This window comes from Argentina silus (assembly GCF_951799395.1).
Source record: "Argentina silus genome assembly, chromosome: 17".
Taxonomy (NCBI): Eukaryota; Metazoa; Chordata; class Actinopteri; order Argentiniformes; family Argentinidae; genus Argentina; species Argentina silus.
Genome location: NC_139671.1, coordinates 7,832,108 through 7,855,728, shown reverse-complemented (window position 1 = coordinate 7,855,728; position 23,621 = coordinate 7,832,108). Strand labels below are relative to the sequence as shown.

Genomic DNA, 23,621 nt, shown 5'->3' with positions numbered 1-23,621 from the left:
AAGACAAGACCTGCGGACGGATTAAAAACCCTCACTGATGACAAAGATGACTTCCTCACTTTTACCAGGAACATAGGAAGACAGTGTTTCTGAGACCAGAGGGGACTGTGATGACCTGATGTAACATAGGTCTGCTGGAGATTGTGAGCCGAGTGTTGTTGACCTTGACCTCTACATCCTCCTTGGCGTTTCTGTACTAAGTGGGCGGCCGGCCGGCCTTGAGTGACGGTAGATGACAAGCTGTTTCTGACTTGTCAACCTGCCCATGGCTGCAGCAGCTCCACTGTCTGTTACCTTGGCAGTTAAGGTGACCCAAGGGCCCAGGGGGAGTGGAGCAATCTCCGTTCTGCAGCCTCTCAAGGTCAGGCCTGTGCTTGCCCTATGAGACAGGTGTGTATGGTTTGTAATTGTGTTACATTGGTGGCACTTGAGTGCCTAATTTTTCATTAGTGGGAATGTCATCAACATTTAATTGAACGGGGCAAGCTATTAAAAGTTCAACAATGGGAATTTAGTTCATTATTGCAGGAGAGAGTCTATAAATATAGCTGGTTAATAGGGGTGGCCTCTGCACACTGCAGTGGAGATATGGAGATCTGCTTTAAAGGCCCTATAGATTGAACAAGCAGCTAAAGGGCTAAAGGACTAGCGGTAACACTGACACCACTGCACGCCCTTTGTTGTGCGCACACACACACACACACACACAGTTACTTTAGCTGAGTCATATACAGTAGTCTGATATATATATTAAAATGCCACACACATATTGACATCTTCATTGACATCTTCAACACTGGAAGTAGGTGCTTTGTCCAATCACCTCTCTTGCCTCTCAAAGTGACAGCTCAAGGTGACAGCAGCTCATACACCCAATGATATTGATACCCAATGACACCTAACCTTACCACAAACGTTACAAAGGCACACATCTAGAATACAATATGTCACAATTTGTTTACACCACCACTGCTATAGGACTCGTTGACCAATCACAATAAATGTTTCTAAATCTTGTAAGGACTCAACATTTTCATAAAATGATCACTTTTGCAGGTAGAAAGTATTTCAGTGCTTAAAGTATTTTCTCAGGACAGAAACATGTGTATTCCTCTTGAGCAGTAGGCTACTGTGGTGCCATGGACAAGGCACAGGAATCAAGGAAAAACCTTGGGGATCTAAGATAATTAAAAGTTGAGGGCAGGTGTTGGTACCCTGGCAGGTGTTGGTACCCTACCTCTAGTCTCAATCAATCACCATGATATCACAGTGAGAATATCTTGTGGCTTGAGTCAGTATGTATGCCGAGGATCCAGATAGACATGAGATTGTGTTTCATATACTGCAGCACTCTCAGTTGGTTCCTTTGGGTCGCATTATAGGACTTGCCTCGTCGTCTCATCCACACAGAACTCAAACCTATATTTGGTCTCAGTGGCAACCGGCAAATAATGTGTGGTCAACGACTGACAAGTTCTTGGCGGTGATCGATGCGCAGCTGTCAGGATTTCAAGGTGGACGTCCAGTTGTTACAGTTGTAACAGGGAGAGAGAGAGAATTATCTATTGCTGCAAACTATCACGTGTCCGCGCATGACACCCATGGAAAAGTTGCAGTTGGCGGAATCCAGTAAGGTGTTTTATCCTATGGACCAAACACTATACAGGACCGCACCTGGAAAAGAGTTGATGATTCCCTCATCAGCACGCCTATTCTGCCCTAGGAATTTGAGGGGAGGGGGAGGTGCCCAACCGAGGCGAGTGACATGACTTTGGTACGCGAATGTAACAATTAACCTTGATGAAATCAGATTGGTGTCAATTAATACAAGGCGACAGAGCGCAGTCGGTGTGTGTAGTTTTGCGACCACATGCGGTTTAATCATTTCGCAGGAGAGGATGACTTAAATTTACGGTCAATAGAAAGAAGGAGAGAAACATATACTTTCAGGACACATCGGGATATCATTTTTCCTTTTCAAATGCTATGGAAGCATGTTTGCATTCCTGATATTTAAAGGGCAGAATCTGGGATTTTCGATAGATATGCTAAATTGATTGGAGACCTCGGAATTACCCGCCCGGTCATTGCTTGCTGTGGCACGGAATTTTCACGCGCTGTTCTTACAACCCAACAGCTGAAGAGCATTGTCTCCGCGGCACATGCAAACTGTTCGCTCCACTACTTCACCATCTGCGTCCCCGGCCACTTGAAATGAGGACCGCGTCCCGAGCCTGTTCTGTGTGAAGCGGCGAAAACGGGCAATTCCTTCGGTCTCTCCCGCGTCCGCAGTGAGGCAAGGACGAAAAGTCGCTGTTGGCCGTGCTGCAACCATGGACCAGCAGGACGAGAACATGAGCGTCTCGAAAAAGACCATAATTGCAAAGATTTTCAAAGTTCGTAAGAGGAGAGAGATGCTTTTCGTGCAAGTGTGTTTTATCTGCAGTGTCCTCTTCATGGCGTGGAGCATGTCAGCAATGCTGACAAAGACAGGTGAGTGTAAGCCGGGGAAACTGCTGAGAAACGCGGGGCAGGGAGGACGGAGCGTAACAGCTGAGAATTCTGCAGTGTAATCGTGCACCCTCAAACAGCTACACGTTAATTACATTGAGAAAGGTCTCTTTCACTAAGCACATTACTAATACACATCTTCAAGGACAAGCAAGCATATTATTTAGTCTGAATGACATTTCTAACTAATTTGAGCTTTTCCAGGGGTTTATCTGCATCAGACGGGGAGGATGGGACCGTTGAAATAGTGCAGGGACATCTGTCTTAATTATTCAGTCCAAAATGCGTAACGATGCGATGGTTCACATTAGTGGCAAGGGATGTTCTCCCTGGTCAGGGAAAGTCATTTGGTCTCATTGTCGACGCAGACAATACTGCATGTTTGCCTTGGAATTCTGACCCGCTACTCTCATGACAATACTCAATATACCTGTTATTGTAAGGTGGGTTTAACTCGGTGATATAGGTCATTGGATAATATTTTTCCTCCGCGTGTTCCGAGTATGCGTCTGTCTGTCCGTATGCCGCAGTGTGCGCGGCGGCAACGACACGTTTCTAATTTAAGAAGCACGCATGGTGGCTCACACACCTCGACTACCACATCACCTAGGATGTACGATGAGACCCGCAACATATTTTTGGTGCTCGTCGAAATTGGGTTTGTCATTCTATGGCAATGTCCCTGTGCCAGGCGCGAGAGAAACTAGTCTGGTGCATCATCAGTCACACAGCGTTTTGAGCGTAGGCTCGTGGTAATGCTGGCATCATCGCGTCTCGCCCGGGGCTTCACACACCATTGCACACTGGATCACCTTAATCACTCTCCAGCATCATGCTTCAGGTTCCGCATGAGGGTCGAGAGATACGATTACGCAGAGGCCATGGACGATCATTTGGGAAATAAACATCGGGCTTGTGCTCTGGCTGATGTATTATTCACAGCTGCTCAGAGGTGTGCTCTGTGCAAAGCTTTGAGTTTCAGATGGCTGATCATGCGTGGTGTGTGTGTGAGAGAGAGACGTGACCAACACTCAAAGGGACAAGTGCTCCCATGCACATGTCAAAACATTCACCTCAGGCACGTGTGAACATTTACATACTCACAGAATCATGCATTACATGATGATGTAACCTTATCACAGACAAGTGGCCCTGTGACTTTGCTCATGAGAAAGCATATAGATCTTACTAGTCATACTGAATAGTGATCAGTTACAATGTCCATCCAAATCCTTCTTTACATGGTTTATGAAACATTATTGAAGATGGATGCAATAAACTTGGAGAGCATCAGTTAATCCTCAAGTTTCAAAATTAATATTGCACATATTTTAGTTCAGTGAAATACTGCATGTTTATTGGCTGACACACTAGCATGCCTGAAGCCTAGCACTCCAGCCATAGGGAGGCAAGAGCTCAATCTGATTCGTCCTGAAGTGCTTTTAACCCTGACCCTCAACCTCAAACCCTGAAGTGGTAGATCTGTCCATCTGCACCCACTTAGGCCCCTGAGCCTGGGAACGGACATAAATCGCCACACTATGCCGTGTATGTTCGCTGCGGATATATTGGAGTTTTATTAATTACATTAAAAACAACAAGAGGCTTAAAAGCTTATTCTGGAATGATATCATACAGAAGAGCGCAAATCTCTTATCTCCAAAGGCGGGCTCTGGGGACCAAAGTAAGCTTTTTTGGTCTGTAATGGTTTGCCTTTTCATTTAATCAAGTTTGGATGACCCGTACAGCGATCGTTACCACAGGGAGTATTTGATGGAGGGAATGTCAGTCATGATGGCCGTGTATTTGACCACCAACCCTCCTGAGGCGAGGCAGTGATGAGGTGTTTGATGAGAGAGAAGTGGAACGCCCCCTAGACCCATCTGACGGCGCTTCATAACACTGTCACCTCTGAACAGGAATAGGAACAGGCATTACTCATGTCATAACGCGCCCATGCCCCCTCTCTGACTCCTATTGTATTGATGGAATACTGAGGAGTCAGTTGTGTCTGTGAGACTATATAGAGCGGTGCTGAATAGGCCAGATGGATGGGATTTGAGTGATGGACTGTATACAGGGGGTTATGCCAGTGAGAGAGGGAGGGCTTTTGTGTCCAATCCTCTGTGTCGATTGGAGCAGGTGCGTGATGGAGATGAAGGGCAGAGTACTGCAGGTGTTTATGGAAGCAGGCCCAGGTCTGACAGGTGTGTGCAGCAGAGTGATGGCGATGGCAAGAGAGACAGTGCAGAGACGTCTCAGCAGTGTCAGGGCAGAGAGGAAGTACGCTCACAGAGGAGAGCTTGTGGCACAGGAAGTGACAGAGATTGATGGGTGTCCTTGGTCTGTCTCCCTCTCCCCTGCTGATTGGACAGCATGGTAGGATGACATCACCCAGCGTTAGTGTTGCTCTCTTGCTCGCTCTACACACACTCTCTCAAACAGACACATATATACATACACACACACACACACACACACACACAGAGGCAGTACAATTTGTCTCTGTTTGGGTAATTTCTTTGTTTCTGCCTCAAGGCAGCAAATTAGTTTTGGTTATCAGGCCTATTCTTTGTAACCTGCCTTGTTCTGTGCTACAATTTTCATGGTTTCAGCCTGAAGCTTATCTCATACAGCGTGCAGATGATGTAACGCATCTTAATTTTGTTACCTCATGGCTTCATTCTTGTTGGTCTGAGCTTGATCATGACTCTAAAAAACAATACCCAAAGGAAGGGTTATAGTTGAAGCGTAAATTCTTTTGTGTATATATTTCTCATCGGCCCACCATTTACATGGTCTGGGAACATCATACATTTTTTATACAACAGATCCTCATAGATATCCTAATAGCAAGTTAAAATTGACTTCCTGGAATAGGAAGTAAATCTGAGCTCACAACTAGGATATCTATGAGGTTTGTATGCACAAAGTAATTATATGTTGGACCTTGTCAATGGTGAGCTGAATATTACAGATTATTATTGTTATTATTTTTTTTAGTAAGATTCTGATTTATGACCGTAATCCTTTTGTGCTTGTGGTTACAATCGGGGAGTCTAATAGTGGTTGAACATGGAGAGCAAAGCTGGGTTCTGTACTCATTAAAATCTCATTCTAAAGCTTTAAAAACCATTGAGAAATTGCTTACCAAAAGCCACAGGAATTGAAAATGATCTGTGTAAGGCTAATTTGCATACAGTAATCAGAAATTAAACTCCCAATTGTAACCATGAGACATTCAAACCTGTATTGAACAGAAAAACAAATAGTGGCGGAATCCCACCCTACAATGTGACTCATAATCATTCTGTAGTTGATGGAATAACATTTCAAAGAGAATGAATAAATGCATAAACATCGCCCATAAGTAGCTTGCCTGGCACATATCTACACTATACTGTATGATTCTCAGAAATCAATTTGTGCTTTTCTTATCAGTGTTTGACTACCTTCTTTTTGTTTTTTCTCAAGAATATACCTGCCCATTTCAATGCTTATCTGGGATGTAGCTATGATGTTTGATAAGAATTCGTTTTTTGTCTCTTATCTTGCAGGGCATGGAATGTTGGCGGAGGGCGAGCACGGGGAGCATGTACACTGGGGGGGGAGAAGGCTTATGTCCTCAACGCACGACGCCAACGAGACAGAGGCGAGGAACTGCACAGAGCCAGGTACGGCTCCCTGGCGGAGGACAACAACTGTCGTCACTGTCCTCTCACGGGTGGTTTATGTTTTGGTGACATTGACCAAGGTTTCACGTAGAGCTGTTTGGAACTCTGATCAGTTTATTGGTTCACTGCAGTGGCTTTTGCCACAGTCATAGTGCCTTATCCTGACATTCGTTGTTAAGGAAAGTATATCTCAGAATCAATTTGGATCACTTGTATTGTCATATAAACTAAAAGGCCCATTATAAGGTCAGATATTGATAATTTTAGTGCACCCTGGGTGCACTTATGGGTAGCAACAAAATCTATTATTAGATGTGTTGTGTAGTACTCAGGAGAAAGCACTGACATTGCTGAAAGGGCATTCCACATTTGGCTTTATAAAACATTGATACTCGGTGTGTGTCTTCTCATTGATTAAACAGTCCACAGGTAACAACGTCTGTGTATATCATTTGAAAGGATAGTGTTTATACAAGAGTAGGCTGATCGAGCTTTGCACAGTGAATTAGCGTTGTGATGCCCATCAGTGAAACAGCTAAAGGATTTTCCTGACTTCTCTCTTTAAAAGAGACACCAGGGGATAGACACTTTAGAGGGTACAATAATATAGGTGCTATTTATAGCTCTTTTGTGACGCTACGTTTGACCCGATGAAGATTGAGTGTCTGTTTCTTCATTACTGGTCATGGAGAGCAGGAACCTTTAAGGGCCTTTTTGAAGTCGGTGTAGCAACATCGCATCATATTATAGGATCAAGTTGTGTGTGTGTACCTTAACTAAATTGAATTTGACTGAAGTCATTTTCACTCGGTGTGATTTTGTGATGTCTGCAAACATTTAAGTTTCCAATGTTTTAGCGTTAACCTTTTTGAAACACAGTGGGGTCCTTTTGAGATGAGTGCCAGTTGACAAGATTTTGTGCTGGAAATCGTACTTCTAATCCCCAGGGATTACCTTTTTTTTCCTTTCAAATGTCTTTCTCACTGCAGGCAGACTGCACCACTCATTCCCCATCCCCTCTCTCTTTTTTCCCCCCTCTTCCTTTTGTCCCACCTTGTCGTGGTAAACCGACAAAATTCCTATTATCTCAAATCATGGCCATTTTTCACGGCTTGCTCATTTGTAGTGTGTTTCCAGGAATTGGCCCAGTGTGATCGAGATGCCCACCTGGCGCTCCGCAGTACACCCCCCCTCCCTGCCCCCTGGGGCAGAGCCGGCCTGGAAGAAGGCTGAGGGAGATGGGGCTGGTGATGATGGCACTAGGGTAGATGGATGAGAATTATTATCCGAGTCCTTTTTCCTTTCATGCTGAGTGGGTACCACATCTAAGCTATGCTTAATTAGGGTGCTGTTTGTGGGATGCATAGATTATACTTGGCCTGCTTTGGTCTCTCCTCATCATTATTTCTGAGCTGAGTGAAAGTGCTTTTCTTGGTTCATGAGGGGTACTAATGTTGATCTGCTTGTTCAGAGGCTTGAATGTGCTTGATGATGACCATTATCATTACAGTAAGTAGTTTAATCGTCATTCAGCGATATCATGAATTCTTAAAACGCATGTTATTTGGATAGTGAATTACTTTGCTGCTGAAATATAAAGCATAGGCAGCGCAATTAAAAGAATAATACATTGTTATTTCACCTTAGTCACAGCTTTCCCTTACAGGCATTACTGTTTCTTTATTCTCTTTTGTGCCCATCACTCACAGGACTTGATGAGTTGTTACTCTCCTACTCCTATCTAATTAAAATGTGTGTTTAGAGATTTAATTCCCCTTTGGCCAATGATTAATGGAACAAATTCTCAAACTGCATTTCTGCCTAATTTGACAGTTGCAGTATAATGACTCTGGAATGAAAGCAATTCTCTTTTTTTATTGCAAAATTCAAATGTTTTATTAGTCTTTACAGGCTTTGTGAATAATGTGAATAATAAAGGACTTGGCAAATGCAGCTTAGTTTTGACTTTTTGACATTGAATTTTTAAATGGCACCCACTCAAATGTTTTTTGGTATTGATTAGATCTAATGTAGGCTTTAATGCTAACTTAACATTGGAGGTAAGATGTGCCAGGTTACATGTAGTAGGAAGAACATATTGGACAACTCTTGGCCAATACATTGAGTGCTCCTCCTTCACTAATTAACATGCTTACGGTGTATTATAACTGAACAATACAGCAAGGTAGAACTGAACAATAAAGCAAAGGTTTTAGTCTGGCTTGGTTTGTAGTAATAATCCCTGAGGATTTTGATTACAGTGGTTTTAGATACAGCATCACACTAATCTGCAAGGGGGATGGAGAGAAGGGGGGGGGGGGGTTAGATGTTGCGTGTATCATATTTTTTTGACATGGGAAGCAGGGGTGGCGTGGGACGGGAGGGAAGGTGAATCACACTGCCCCAAAACTGTAACGTTGTCATCGCGCTGGCAGCCCTGAAAGTGCTCTGTGTGTGTGTGTGGGGTAGAAGTGGAGAGCGTTACAGTAATTGGGTGGATTTTAAGGCAAGTGCAGGGGCTGGGCAGATGTGGAGGACTAGGCATGGATGGATGGAGTGGTGGTAAAGGGCCCATAGCCTCCCCTCCCTGCCCCGCCCTGCCTCAGTGTGGCACGCAGGTTTGTGAACTCTGGGGAAACACCAGAAGGAGGCATTTTAAAAGGGGAATTACACAAGCGGGGATTATACTGCTGCGCATAATGGAACCTGACCTTGCTTTGCTTCTCTCTTGCATGCCGACAGAAGAACAATACAGAGAGTGAGTGGTAGGCCCCGGCCCCAGCACCTGCATCGGCTCTCATCTATTTGCTTCAAACACGCCGAACTGCCTTTATGTATTTATTTATTCATTCATTTATATTCTATTCCCCCTCACGTTCACCTTAATGGTTTGACTCAACACCTTTTACATGTCGTTAATATTTATGAATATATCTAGTCCAACTGTTTGCTAGTGGGAAATACTCTTTCTTTTTTTTAAACAGTTATTGCCACTACAAGGGTACAGTATGTATAGTAATGTGTTTACTTTCTGCCTCTTTTGTTGCATAGCCGTCCCGCCTTACCCATGGGGAGTTATGTTTCGCTTATTGTTCACCTTTCCACAGCTGAATGCATACATTTCACAGCGGTTCCCCCTTTAGGTTATTGAACCAGCAGTCTTCTGGTCCAACAAGTCCACCTCCCTTAACTAACCTGGTACTCTACTGCCCTATTCTCACACACCACGTCTGAAGTCACAATGTTGAGAATGTACGTGAGCATAAGGGAGGTGTGTGTGTGTGTGTGTGTGTGTGTGTGTTTGTTTGTTTGTTCATTCTGTTGTGTGTTTACCCAGCCATGTGGAAAGGTTGAGGGAGGTTGGAATGTGACAGGGAGGCACAGCTTGGACTGCACGTCAAAGGGCACATGCCAATTGTGGGATTTGCCATGCTGACATGACTTCTGGGTGCCACGCTGCTACAGTCCATACTGGAGTTTGGAGGCAGACCCAGCAATTCTCCGGTGACTGTGACGTAGGCCTCCACTAACGATGTCTCTTTGCTTCCACCATGTCTCAGGCAGGCGTGCCTGCCAATGATGCCTTGTGAAGCTAATCATCTATCGGCTGAGAAGAATGAGAATCATGAGTCATGGTTTGTGGAGCAGCTTCTTGCAAATATCAAATTAGTCTTGTGATTAGGCCCATGGCAGAAGGGGTGTTAGTCTGAGCCAGACCTGGTCTGGTCTGAGCGGCCTGACTATATACGCACAAATGGGTTTGAAACAGCAGACGGGCCCTATAACGGAGCTCCATTATGTAATGCCGCTGCATAATGTACATATGAAAGATCAACACACTGTAATTTTGCACAATTATTCCATGTAGTTAAAATGTTTTGTTTTATTACGCTAACAAATTGGGGTAGATTTTACAGGCCTTTGCACATTGGATGAAACATGGTCCACATGGTGCTACTATATAGTCTTTTTCCAACCATACAGTACATACTGTATATAATCGGTATTATGTTGATGTGAAATTGTATATACCTCTACTGCACGACTTTTTGTTTTTCACTCCCCCAAAAAATTATTGCGATCCTGTTTTCTAATGTTTGGGAGATTATGATTATGACGTTGATTTATTAGTGTGCTTGTGAAGTAACACACTACCGTTGTTCGTCATAGTGAATGTCCTTCTTGTTCTGTTTTCTTCTGTCTACTACTCCTCCGACAGCTTTTATGGTAAACATGCCATTCCAACTTTATAACGTGCAGATAGGTCTAACCTAAGTTGCTTACATTTTTATTTTTGATGCTCCTTATACTTATAATAAATAAATATCATCACTTAGACCTCCATGTTGAAATTAGCATTTCTATATGGTGACCAAAAGATCCAATATTTGGAACACTGCTTTTCTTGCACTATTTAAGTTATGCACTCCAAACCAACTTTAAAATGTGAAGTAAACCTCCAAATTATGAACCCTGTAAAAATTAGTCTGATACCTATTATACATAACTATTACACTTTTTAAACTAGTAAACTTTTTGTAACTCCCTAAAATATAATTGGTTTACATGAAGTTAAAAACCAAACTGAACTGAAATTGGAGTTTGCCAACTTAGAGGAAGTTCATAGCGGCCATTCAATTGCTTAACCAGTTGTACAGGAAAGATTTATTTGTTTTATAAGCTGAATTACTCAAATGTTGGAAAAATAACACTTTCAATAAAGTAAATTCAATACCTCATGTTGCCTATAATCCTACAAATGCTTTTTCACTGATAAAAACAGCTATTTGGAAGATGACTAATATCACTAGTGCAACAAATGTTTGCTAGATTTCCTTTGGCATTGTTCCTGTCTGACACAGACAGAATTGCATCATCTGACTTGAGATCATACCAGGTTTCATATCTGTCTCTCTCTTTTCTTTTTTTTTTTTTTTTACAAATAGATACTAGATAGCATGCTGCCCCTCAATTTAATCTAAAAATATAGCCAGCTAAATCACTGGCAAGCCAGAATAACAAGCTAGTTTTCACTGTGGAACACAGTAATAACATGCAATTTTGCCCAGTTCTAAATCCACAATTTTCAGCAGCTCAACACTCAAGTCTCTGTTGCTTAGTGGTAATGACGATGCCTTCCACCCTTACAGACCAAAGCTCCCACCTGTGGCTAATATTTTCTCATACCTTGTTACTGTCCCTCTCTCTCTTTCTTTTGTCAACAATTTAAGTACAGTATAGATATTACATTTACAGTTGACTTACAGTAGTTAGGTAGTTGACTTATAATAGTTAGTTAGGTTTAACTAACTATTATAAGTTAAGTTTAATTGACTTACAGTAGAAGACTCTTTCCACTCCACTGAATTATACCCAGGCTCTTTGCAATTCTTAGAACCATTCTGCTCTAACACTGTTGAAGCTAGGAAGACCAAACCAACTTCATGATTTTCAGAGAACTCTAAATTAAGAACCCTGAAGAAATTGTTTTTGATACTGTTCATATTGTACAGTATGATACGTGTTGAATGGTCACCGAAAGCTTATTGATCTTACTCGAAGATATCTCATAGAATTCTCACAATGTACTACTGACCTCTTCCACTACCATTATGCTTTTAACCAGTTTCTGCTGAAACTTCCCTTTCTAGTTTATTTTATAGTCACCCCCCTTATCTGAAATGGAATTTGTTCTGTAAGAGTATCTGACATAAATGTTGATAAGTTCTTCATCAAAATAGTTTCATGAAATACATATTTTATGATTCATTAATCAGTTGAGCAATTTCATACTATCTGCATTGTCTTCACTAATTATTTGGTCATGTCTCCTTAGATTAATGCATTTAGTGTGTGTGTGTGTCAGAATTATCTCTATGTAAAGTTCTTCCACAACCATTATACTTTCAGCCAGCTGAGCGCACACCAAGTTTCTGCTAAAACTAGGAAACAAAATTATATCATATTCACAATAGTCTCTGTAAAAACAGAATATTAACAATATTCTGTTTTGAGAGATGCAATGTTCCAATAACTGTTCCTTGTGAATGTTATTGATTCAATGATGAGCAGGTACCTACAATATCCAAACCGAAATTGTCATTCTACATCACAATCTCCTAGTGGGTGTAAGAGTAATTGATTATTCAAAAGGATTTTATATTCAAGGTGTTTCAATCACCAACCACACTATCTGCTGCAGTTTTCCCTCAGTGTGAGCTTTTTTTTTTTTAAGGTACTGACATTTGAATTGAGTTACTCTGAGTCTGCAGCTACCCTAATTTGTATTGTAGCACAATAACACCTGTGTTTTGATTTCAACCTGTCTCACAAACCTCTGTACCTGAAACCCCACCAAGCTCCGGTCTGTGGCAGTGGCCGCCCCCCAGGCCCTGTTACACAACTCAAACAGAGCTGCACATCTGAAGTAGATAAATGACTAATATTTTCCAAAATACACCCTAACTTATGTTTCTCATGCACTGCACAATTCTTGTCATATTTTCTAATTAAGATTGTACACTTGACTCATCCTTTTGAATAATGAAATACTTCTTTCCTCTTACACCCACCATGAGAATTAGCTGTCAGACATCTTTTATAGATGGCCTAGATATCAAAATGTTGCATCATTTCAACCAATGGACGTGATAGGATGGTTGTTTAACTTATCATACAGTGTTTGTCCCTCTTACCCGATGTAAAAAAAGTTATCAAAGTCGTTTCTTGTTGCCCAAGGGCAACATTATGCAGGAGTGGGATATGTAGATATGAGTGTCTTATGGTGGACAATATGCATAAAGCCTGTGTTTGTGGTGAGGAGAGCACTGCTATACAGTAGGATCCCAGATGTGTTAATCTCTCAGGGGAGATTGATGGATAAGGAATTTATTGACCACCAGTTAGTTAATGACTTGGGATGCCCAATGCATTGAAGTGGTTAGCAGGGCAGGGCGTGTTCTTGTAAACCCTCCAACACTTCCTTACGAGGGCTCTGTGGACTTAGTGATTACTCCTGGGGCTGATTATAAGAGGGAGGAGAGAGGACGGGGTGGAGGGGGGAGGACGGGGTGGGGGGTGGAGGGGGGATTGGAGTGGAGAGATGAACAAAAGCGTTGCCAATAATTTCTTGCATAAGCAGTACAGTCAGGTGTCCAAACAGAGAATCCAAAAGCTTTCAAAGCAGAAACAGAATGACCAAAATTACTTTTTTTTTGTCTCTGTTTTTGTCATTTGCAGAAGGATTTTGAGTACAAAATACCTTCACTTGGTGTTGGAAGATAGCTTGCTTCTTAATACCACACCATTTAGAGAAAGCATACACCTCAGATGTAGAAAAAGAATTGCACAATTCAATGCCTTAATTATAATGGGCATGGGAATTGCTTCATAATGAGTATAGTACAACATCTTGGTCTTTACATCTTTCTCTGACTGAGTCAGCCCCACTGAAGCTGCTATTGCAGGCACTGGCAGGGATATACATGCGATGTGATTGTGGTTAGTTAACATACAACTTTATATCACCATACAGTTGCCTGTGTATAGTTCTCTTCTGTCAATGGCTAGGTTGGTAAAAGGTTAGAATATCATAATAATGTGACATCTGTTTATGTTGAGCAAAGTCGATTCAGTTAAATTAAAGTACAAATAAAATACTTCAGGGCTGTTGAAACTGAATTACTACTTTTGTCAAATGTGCTGCTTATTTATACCCTTTTATCTCTGCTTCACTTGTATAAAACGAAATTATGTATATATAAAATCCCAATTAATGGAGAGACATTTGGCTGAAACCGAGCATGAAAGTCACCTTGACCCAGTTGGGGTATTAATCTATATGATGCTATTCTTGGGCCAGGTTTGGGACGCGTCATTTAATCAAGCATTGGCGGGCTGGTGCATACTGTAACCCCGCCTATCCTCATGTGGGAAACGGCTGTGGAAGCATGTTCGTGTCCGGACTGACCTCCACGTAGAGGGACACACGGGCAAACCCCGCAGACGGTGTCTGGTTCACTGTTTACATCGGCAGGAAGGCGACCCCCTCTGCCCGTCCAACTGGACGCTCCCGTTGTCGCCCTCTAAGTACCTTTGCGATCGCCTATTTATACACACACTCACAGCCAGACCTGATTGTATCGTGGCACCAAGGGGTTGTACCGTTAACTACAGGGAGCGATTGCTGGTGGTGCCATTTAATTATTGATTGATTCACAGCAGAACTCCCGAGTCGGTAATTGGACGATGTGTCACGGCGGGCGAATAGGACAGCGGGCAAAAGCGCACTAAACAGAATTATTTGTTACTGGGTTGGCAGCTCTATTTTTGATTGCCTTAAGCTTTTCAGTCTTTATTGCCAGATCAAGGAGATAATGTACGCTCTGTATTTTTCGACCAATCCCATGAAATATTGTTGTTTGCATTGGTATTGCAGTTTTTCCAGTTAAATACAACCTTTTAGACGCAGCTGTCCTATTCTATTCTAACACTGATTGCACATGTGATCTCGCGAGCAGTAGGCTACACAAGGCTTCATTCGCCGCATAAAATAAAAATGTTTTTTTATTTTTTTTTATCGATGCAGTAAAACTGTTTCCAGCACAGTACTCTAAATCCAACATCAGTGTTGTGTATGAGAAATACAGTGTACGACCTTGGGGAATGGGGGAGTGCGTCTGCAGCCTGATGTCTCAGAGTAATTGACCCTGCATCTACCTGATAATTTTCCTGCACACTGGCTACTCTCTTAACCGGCGCTGGGGGAAGGGTCGGGGATATAACGGGCAATATCACATCCTGTCAAAATAATATGGTAGATAAAGAGTTCGCACAAGCGGTGTTACCAAGCATTCAGAACTTGAATTACTATGAATCATGCATGAGCGCCATCTAATGTTGATGAAAGCGGATTGCATTAGGTGTCGGACAGGTGCAATGAGTCTTAGATGAGCAGTGTTCCGTTTCATGGGTGCATACAAGACAGCTCCAAACGTTTTGTGTCGAAAATAGGACATGTCATAGTTATGCTGACTTAGCTCTGGACTGTTGCATTTTGTCCTCATATTATGTGTTATAAATACAAATCTGTACCTCATCTAAATGTAGACTATGTATTCTGGACAAGTCACTGTTTTTATGAATTTAACTTAAGTGTCTGATGTCCTCCCTGGAGATGCAGGTGGCCATGCCTGCAGACCTGTTACATTTTAGGATTGACCTCTATTGTGGACCCAGCATGAGGTGAGACCATTCCCCCAGACACTGGAGGGACACAGACTGTTTCCCCCACAGAGACAGATGCTACAGGTGGGACCATGGTCCTGGGCATTATGGTAGTACACAAGGGTCAGCCTGTGCTCCAGCTGGGGCTTATGGAAGCTGAATCAGCAGGAAGTGGTTTTGGAGTGTTTGCTCATACAGTAGCATACTGCCTCCCGCTACCACTACATGAAGTTTGTGTTTTTGGACTATTACCTCCCAGTTTTTTGTTGTTGTTGTTTTGTTTGTTTTTTAAGAGCACGGTGATGATGGTTACTTTTGCAACCTGATGAAGTCATTGGTAACTGAGACAGAGTTGGTATGTAAGCCGACACTTTGAGACTCTTACAAACCTGTCAATGTCACCACAACATGACTGTGTGTGTGTGTGTGTGTGTGCGTGCGAGTTTAAGTAATATGGAGCCTGCTGTCATTACTGATGCATGGTGACTGACATTTTCTTTCTCCTCAGCAATAAAAGAGTTCCCTGTAGACGTTTTCTCCAACGATGAGCGCAAGACTGGGGCCGTCTTGCTGCACATAGCAGCGGTAAGAGAGCTCTGGTTCTGAAAGTCAAACTCAAGACGCATCTTAATGGCCCCTTTTTATATCTGAAATGTGTCTGCAATATGGCAAATAATAGATGCTCCAAGCCTTCTGGAGGCTAGGTGGAGTTTCTGCCTTATTGTTCATCCAATTAATTCTTTCAGATACTGTGCGGGGGGCATCGAAAAAGTGTGAAGGGATGAGAAGCCCCGGTTGAATTCAGACTGAGCCTAGTTGTCTCTCCTCTATGCACCTCTCCTACTCTGGCGCTGATTTGACCCAAAGCAGGGGGGTGATGTCCTCCTCTGACTCCTCGCTAATGACAAACCCTGCCCTGCTGTGGCCCGATCCAGCTTTGAGAGCGACTGTTCCATTACCCGCTCTCACAGCATGTAATACGTGTGAGGTTCAGATGATGAATTTGGATTGTAATGTATGTGGCTGTGAGGAAGAGATCTGGAAGGAAGTTCTTGTATAACAGTCCTGTAGTGCCCCCTGTGGACATCAGAGTACATAGGATGATGTCAGGTCTGATCTATAATTTATATATCACGTCAGCTCTACTGAAATAGGACTTCTTTTCCTCACAACGGTGAAGGACAAGACGTCCCATCGATTTGACTGGCACTGTACTACAATTCCCTGTGAAAATCAATGGGAAATCTGAATTCAAAGGATGGAGTTTTTCATCCTTCACCTGACCTTTAGCAGGAGAAATCCTTAGGGTCTGCCCACTTGCCTGTCAATTCTGCTCATTGTCGCTGAATGAACGGTTTACACGCGCACAAACACAAACATGCACACAGACACCAAGGCTTTTAAAAAGGCTGACTGTTCTTTCCTGTCTCTGAAGGCTCTCTATATGTTCCTGGCCCTAGCCATAATATGTGATGACTACTTCGTGACGTCGCTCGAGAAGATCTGTGAGGTGAGACAGTTTCCCCCCTCCCCCTTTTTTTGTATATTTTTTTTAATATATGGTCATTCACTGTTTTCTGAAGTCTTCGTAGCACTTGCTGAAAATGGACGTAGTGGTTTAAAGCTTTCAGTAAAGCGCACCTCACAGAATTGATGTGGGACGTTTGTCTTAACATGATGCCCTTACCTCTCATCTGCCTCTTCTCATTCTCTCCTCTTTAGAAACTAGACCTGAGTGAGGATGTCGCTGGAGCCACGTTTATGGCAGCTGGCAGTTCTGCACCAGAGCTTTTTGCTTCCGTCATAGGTAGAATGTCACACGCACGCACACATGCATGCGCGCACACACAGATGGCAATTGTCAGGTCTGATTCTGGTTGGCTGCCTCCCTTTGTGCAGGTGTCTTTATCACCCACGGTGACGTGGGGGTGGGGACCATCGTCGGCTCAGCGGTCTTCAACATCCTGTGCATCATCGGCGTGTGCGGAATCTTCGCTGGACAGGTGGGTGTGTGCGTTGGGTGGGTGTGTGTGTGTGTGGGGGGGGGGGTTGATTTGTTGGTTTGTTTAGTGCAGTCTTTGCATTCTGTGTATTTATGGGTGGAGCAGCAAATGGGGGTTCTGTTGGGGGAACGGTTTCCAGCTGTTTTAGAGTTTGCAGTTTCTAAAAAGCTGGCTCACTTAGACTCAGGACTTGTCTTCCGACTCTTTAGACTCAGGACTGTCTTCAGTCTTCATTTGTTGTGTCAGGTAGTGACTCACTGAGAGAGTAGAAAGGCGAGTCAGAGACCATGTCCTGTGACCTGCATCCTGATGCTGAGAAGGTGTTTGGGGTGGGGGGGGGGGGGTGTTCTAGGTAGGTAGAATCAGATGCGTTCTAACCTTTTTGGTGGGCCTACTATCTTTCTACTCACCAACACCACTTTCTCCAGTCTGTTGTGCTGTGTGATGGTGAGAGAGCCGAACCAGGATGATTCACTGAATATACGAGGACGGTGGCTTTTATCTTCCTGTGGCCTGCAGAACAGATGGATTTGTGTTCAGTCGTCTCTGTTGGTGTCGGAAGCAGAGTCGTGACTGGCATTTTGAACCGACAGCCAGTTCTCTCAGAGGCCGGGTTTGTCAATTATGATGCAATTATTTGTATCTGTCAACTCTCTCCGCTTTCTGGCCGTTGATGCTTCTTGCTGGAGGGCTACATGCTGTTCCTTCAGTTCAACACTGCTGACGAGTTCTTTGCACTTATTGACATTAGGCTAGGTCAAAGAAGTTAGACGTGTTGAGAATGACTGTCATCAGAGTACTTTGAGAAGAGCATATCTGGGCTGGTTTTCCTGGAATCGTGTGCGTGTGCGTGTGTGTGTGTGTGTGTGTGTGTGTGTATATAGTGTAATAGTGGACGAGATGCAGGAGACATTGGAGAAACGTTTTTTTTTTTTTTTCTGTTTCTCACCTTAGGTTGTGGTGTTGACCTGGTGGTCAGTTTTCCGAGACTCAACTTACTACATTTTATCAGTGTTGGCGCTGATTGCGGTAAGTTTGGCTGTAACATTGACGCACATTGACACAGTACAGTCGTGAACAAATGTCACCAGCGTGTCATACGTGCCCTTGTCCTTCTTTCTCCAGTTCATCTATGATGGGAAGATAGTGTGGTAAGTGGAATCTTCTTCCTGTCGGCGTCTTGTCTTGTGACGTTATGGTGTGAATTGAACAGTGGTTATATCTGACCTTTTTGTACCTCTGTCTCAGGTGGGAGAGTCTGATTTTGGTGGTCTTGTACGCTGGATATATCCTCATCATGAAGTGAGTTCTGTACCACTCGCTGTATAAAGCTCAGGGCTTAAGCTATTTCCAGTACATGTAGTCATTTTGTGTACACTGCTATCCGTACACAAATGGTACGAACTGTGGTACGGTTTAATGGACCAGGCCAGTGTCTGTTGTCGTCTGTGTTTCTTTGTGTGTCTGTCCAGCTGTTTGTCTTGGTTGATCCAGGTCACTTGTCTGATAATCTGTGTTTCTCTCAGCCTCGGTCTGCTCTCTCCCTGCCATAATAGTTTAATCTTTCCCTCTGCTGTGACTAAGAGCACAGGCTTAACTGGATGTCTCGTCTCCTGTCTCATTTGGAGGAATGAAGTGGTTACTCCCCTTTCGGTGTTCACATTCAGAGAATACCCACTGACTGTTGTTGCAGACTACTCTGTCCAGAGAGATATTGTGTAACATCTCTGTCCATAATCTTTTATTATTTTTTTGGCTACATTTGCTACGACATGAACACTACAGTTTGGTGTACAGTTGCCATAGTTTTCAGTAAAGCCAACACATGATACAGAGTAACAACTGCAAACTTGTCTATACGGTGTAAAGAAAATAGGGAGCCATTTACGAGTGTGTGTGTGTGTGTTTCACCTTTCCCAGGTTTAACTCCAGCATGCAGAAGCTCTTCACAGGGAAGGCGAACAAGAACGTGGCCAACGGTAACGCGGCGGCGAGCAGCGAGATGGAGGACGGTAATGCTTGTTATGACAGTGTTTGGGATGACGACCCGTCATTGCCATTGCTCGGAGCAGGTAAGGCTAACCAGACAGGCTGTGCACCAAGAGTTCACTCATGATGGCCTCGTAGAGACTTAATGATGTCTGAGTAAATTGGTTGGGGGATTGGAGGCCGTTTTAGTCTGGCCCTTAATGTTGAGGGGCTGGTGAAGGTGAAGATTGCTTTGTTGAGTGGGGGCCCAGCGTTGCTGCCATCTTTCTGATTAAACCGGCTCAGAGGCTACAGTACCTTCTACTGAGCCACAAAGCCTCTGCTCTCTCCCTCTCTCTTTCTATCTTTCTGCCCTTCTTTTATCTGGAGTCAAATCTCCATGAGCAGGTTGTCACTGCTCAAGTAGACCCGGCCGCGTGGTATCTTGCTTTCCACTAATATTGAAGCGCCTGTCTGTTTAGCCTTACTAAACCTACTGTTGCTTATTGCATGCAGTGTGTTTGAGTGTTTCTGCATGCTAGCTCGGGGGGATATGCTGCCACTTTCTTTCTGCTTGTCTCTTGAGGTATAAACCCACGGACTCAAGGAATGGTAATGAATATACAAAGAGGGAGTTGTTTGAGTTGGCTTTGTTTACTTGGTTAATGTGTTAATGCATGTATAATGAGTCAAATTAAGGAGGAGGCAAACAAATCAATGTAATTGAGTAAAATCATATTGCACCCTGTTTTCAGTACAATGGTGTGTGTGTGTCAATTCTAACGTGTGTCTCTGTCTCCAGTCAAGCCCACGAAGGCTTACAGCCGTGGCTCGGTGGTCATGGTCGATGAGATCATGAACGCCAGTCCCCCTAAGTTCCGCTTCCCAGAGGCAGGACTCCGCATCATGGTCACCAGCCATTTTGGACCCAAGACCCGGCTGCGCATGGCCAGTCGCCTCATCATCACCGAGGTACGGGTAGAGGGTCTTGCCACAGCGGGAAAGGGATTAGCAGCAGTGTCCATGTTGGTTTGACCAGTGCCATCATGGCTGTTCTTTGAGCGATGTGTTTTGTCTCTCTCTCTCTCTCTGACAGCGGCAGAAGCTGGTCCAGGGTGCCAACGGGGTGGAGACTGCAGTGATTGATGGGAAAGTTGACATTGAGAACGGAAATGTGCCCGAGGACAAACCCAGCGAGGAGGAGGAGGAGAACGAAACCATTTCCCCCTTCCACATACCATGTATGTCTGTGTGTGTGTCTCTGATTTGTCTTCATCTGTGTGTATAATTGTGTTTTATCTAAAAAGGACCTCGAACGACACGTTGGTACACACAGTCAACGTTCGGTTGGAAATATTTAGCTCATCAGCTTCAAACGTATGCTTCCGCTTCGGTAGACTTGGTGCCACTTCCCGAAATATCATCATATCGTGACTAATTGTTATTCTCTCTGACAGTTTTTACATGGCTACCCAAATATCTGTCATTGGTCATTTGTGTGATGATAATGAACCAAAACATAATTTCATTATGGACGGAGGCAGTATTAGAATCTAGATTGAGTAGACTGACCTCTTCCATGCGTGTCGTGCAGCGGGCATCGGGAGCAAGCTGAAGTGGCTGATCTCCTGGCCTCTACTGCTCCTCCTGTTCTTCACCATCCCCAACTGTGGCAAGCCTCGCTGGGAGAAGTTCTTCATGCTCTCCTTTATCCTCTCCACTGTATGGATCGCCGTCTTCTCCTACTTCATGGTGTGGATGGTGAGTCTCGTGTGTGTCTGTGTGTGTGTGTCTGTGTGTGTCTGCGTGTGTCTGCGTGTGTGTGATTGCACGTGTTTCCTCCCACTGTGTTCAGGTTGTGTTTCAGTCCTCACGTGTTGTTGTGGTTACAGGTTACCATCATCGGATACACTCTTGGCATCCCTGATGTCATCATGGGCATCACTTTCCTGGCAGCGGGCACCAGCGTCCCAGATTGTATCGCCAGCCTCATTGTCGCTCGGCAAGGTTCAGTACACCTCTACCCGACCCCTGGATTCTCTTTCACATGTTTTTCTTTTATTTATTTATTTTTACTTTTAATAAGTCATCTTACACTTCAAGGCTTTTTTGAACTGAATTCTTGAGGGTATTTGTTTTTTAATTTTAGATGCGTATGGTTGAATGACTGTTCCGTTCTCTGCTCAGGACTGGGGGACATGGCCGTGTCCAACACCATTGGTAGTAACGTGTTTGACATCCTGGTCGGGCTCGGGGTCCCTTGGGCGCTGCAGACCATGGCTGTCAACTATGGCTCAGTGGTAAAAGCAGCAAACCTTACAGAGGGGGCGGGGGGGTGCATTTGGAGAACACAGTGTTCTGAGCCAAAATATGTGTAGTGCATTACTGAGTTCAGTTAGCTTATAATTGGTTTAGAATTGCAAAGTCATCTTTCTTTTTGGAAGCTTATCAAATAACCCATTCTGTGAAAGGCTTAGAAAGTGTTCCGCTTATTTTCAAAGTGAGGGAATATATGACGAGCATTTAGGAACTATAAATCAGTCCTTAACCTCGCTCGGTCCTCCTCTCCCACACTTTCAGTCCTTGTGTTTCTCCTTTGTCCCCCTCTCTCTCTTCTAGGTCATGATCAACAGCAGAGGGTTGGTGTACTCGGTGGTGCTTCTGCTGGGCTCGGTGGCTCTCACGGTGAGCTAATACTATTGACATTGAACCCATCTGGTGGTCAGATGGTCTGTCCATGTGTTTTCTGCATATGATAAAGGATACTGCACTAGTTAGGGTTATATGATATTGACGTGTAGTGTGCAATGTATCAGGGAGTGATTTGAACACGCTTGCCACTGTAATTTGAGCTTTCTAACTAGGAGCAAACAATTGATGACTCACAATTTGTGTGTGTGCCCCACCCCCCACCCCCCTACAGGTAGGGGGCATCCATGTGAACAAGTGGACTCTGGACCTGAAGCTGGGGATATACGTCCTGGTGTTGTACGCCGTCTTCCTCTGTTTCTCCATCATGATTGAGTACAACGTGTTCACCTTCGTCAACCTGCCCATGTGCATGGATGCATAGACCACGCCTCTGAACCGGGAACCTCAAAGCCAAGACATACCAACCCCCAACACACGTCACGTTCCTGAACCTCAATCCTCTCCTGTCTGACTCTCTCTACACTGTCACACAAGTCCGTCCCCCCCGCGTCCCCTGCCTTTTCATCTCCTTCCAGTCTTGACTCTCCCTCTGTTCATACCTGCTTTCCCGCCGAGGCCGTGCTATGAGGAGAAGTTTCCATTGCGTCCCCTCTGATACCGTCCTCTCCTGTCACACAGGCCAACCTTGTCCCCAACCCCAAACCGTTTTACACCAGACATCTCCTCACAGTCTCTCATCTTACTCACTTCCCCTTGTGCTGTCACAAGCTTTTCCTCACGCTTTAGAATCAGGGGACCCTGATTCAGTAGCATCAGGATACCCACACAGCACCTAAAGACTAGTCATTGACTAGACCTTCAGCCACCCCCCTTCACCCCCGGCCAAACACCCTGCATCTCTCTCCGGGTAGAGTCCTAAGCCCTCCTATACCAACCCTAACCTTTTCCATGAACCCACACAGACCCCACATTTACCCTTACTGTCGACTTCAACCCACCAAAAACCCATGTAGAAAAGTCCCACCTTGATTACTTTACCCGGTCAACCCAGATGCAGAGAGTTCAACCCCCATATCCCCCGGTTTTCACCCTGTCACCCTAACTCACCTATATCCCCCAAACCTCACCTTCTCCCCTAAACCTCACCCTCTTCCCCAAAACCTCACCCTAACTCTCTCATATCCCCTGGAGGAGGAACTTCACCTTGGCAGCTCTCCTCCTCCACCACCTCTGACCTGGACTCTTGGCATGGTCCCACCTGGGGCCGTGTCCTGTGTGTATACCCCCCAACTTGCAACAGACACTTATCCCCCCCACACCTCTTTACCCAATCTGCTCTCTTACCTTTCTCTTACCTTTCTGTCTCTCTCACCTCTTAAGAATGACATTTTGTCAGGAAGCTTTGTGTCAAATGATTCACAGTCCAACTCAAAGCAGACTGTGATGAGAGTATGTATGTATCTGCAGCACTGCACAATGTAAACTTGTAAACATACTTTTTTTCTCTTTTTGTATTGTTTATTGATTTTTTTTTTCTCAAACCAAGTAGGTTTGAAACTAGTATGAAAATACCAGGAGAGCTTGTTGA

The 23,621-nt window shown here is 44.1% G+C and overlaps 1 protein-coding gene across 1 annotated transcript; it reads left to right on the top strand.

Annotated features, from left to right (window-relative positions):
• Positions 1–2,333: 2,333 nt before the first annotated feature.
• slc24a4b (solute carrier family 24 member 4b) lies at positions 2,334–22,454 on the top strand (the record flags this gene model as incomplete). The annotated part of the gene is made up of 17 exons (XM_083688813.1): positions 2,334–2,493; positions 6,069–6,185; positions 15,919–15,995; positions 16,846–16,920; positions 17,133–17,217; positions 17,310–17,413; positions 18,368–18,442; positions 18,539–18,564; positions 18,662–18,715; positions 19,334–19,425; positions 20,184–20,353; positions 20,478–20,622; positions 20,976–21,142; positions 21,274–21,388; positions 21,569–21,681; positions 22,001–22,066; positions 22,305–22,454. 17 exons carry the CDS (start codon positions 2,334–2,336, stop codon positions 22,452–22,454), a joined length of 1,791 nt encoding a protein of 596 aa, XP_083544939.1.
• Positions 22,455–23,621: the final 1,167 nt, after the last annotated feature.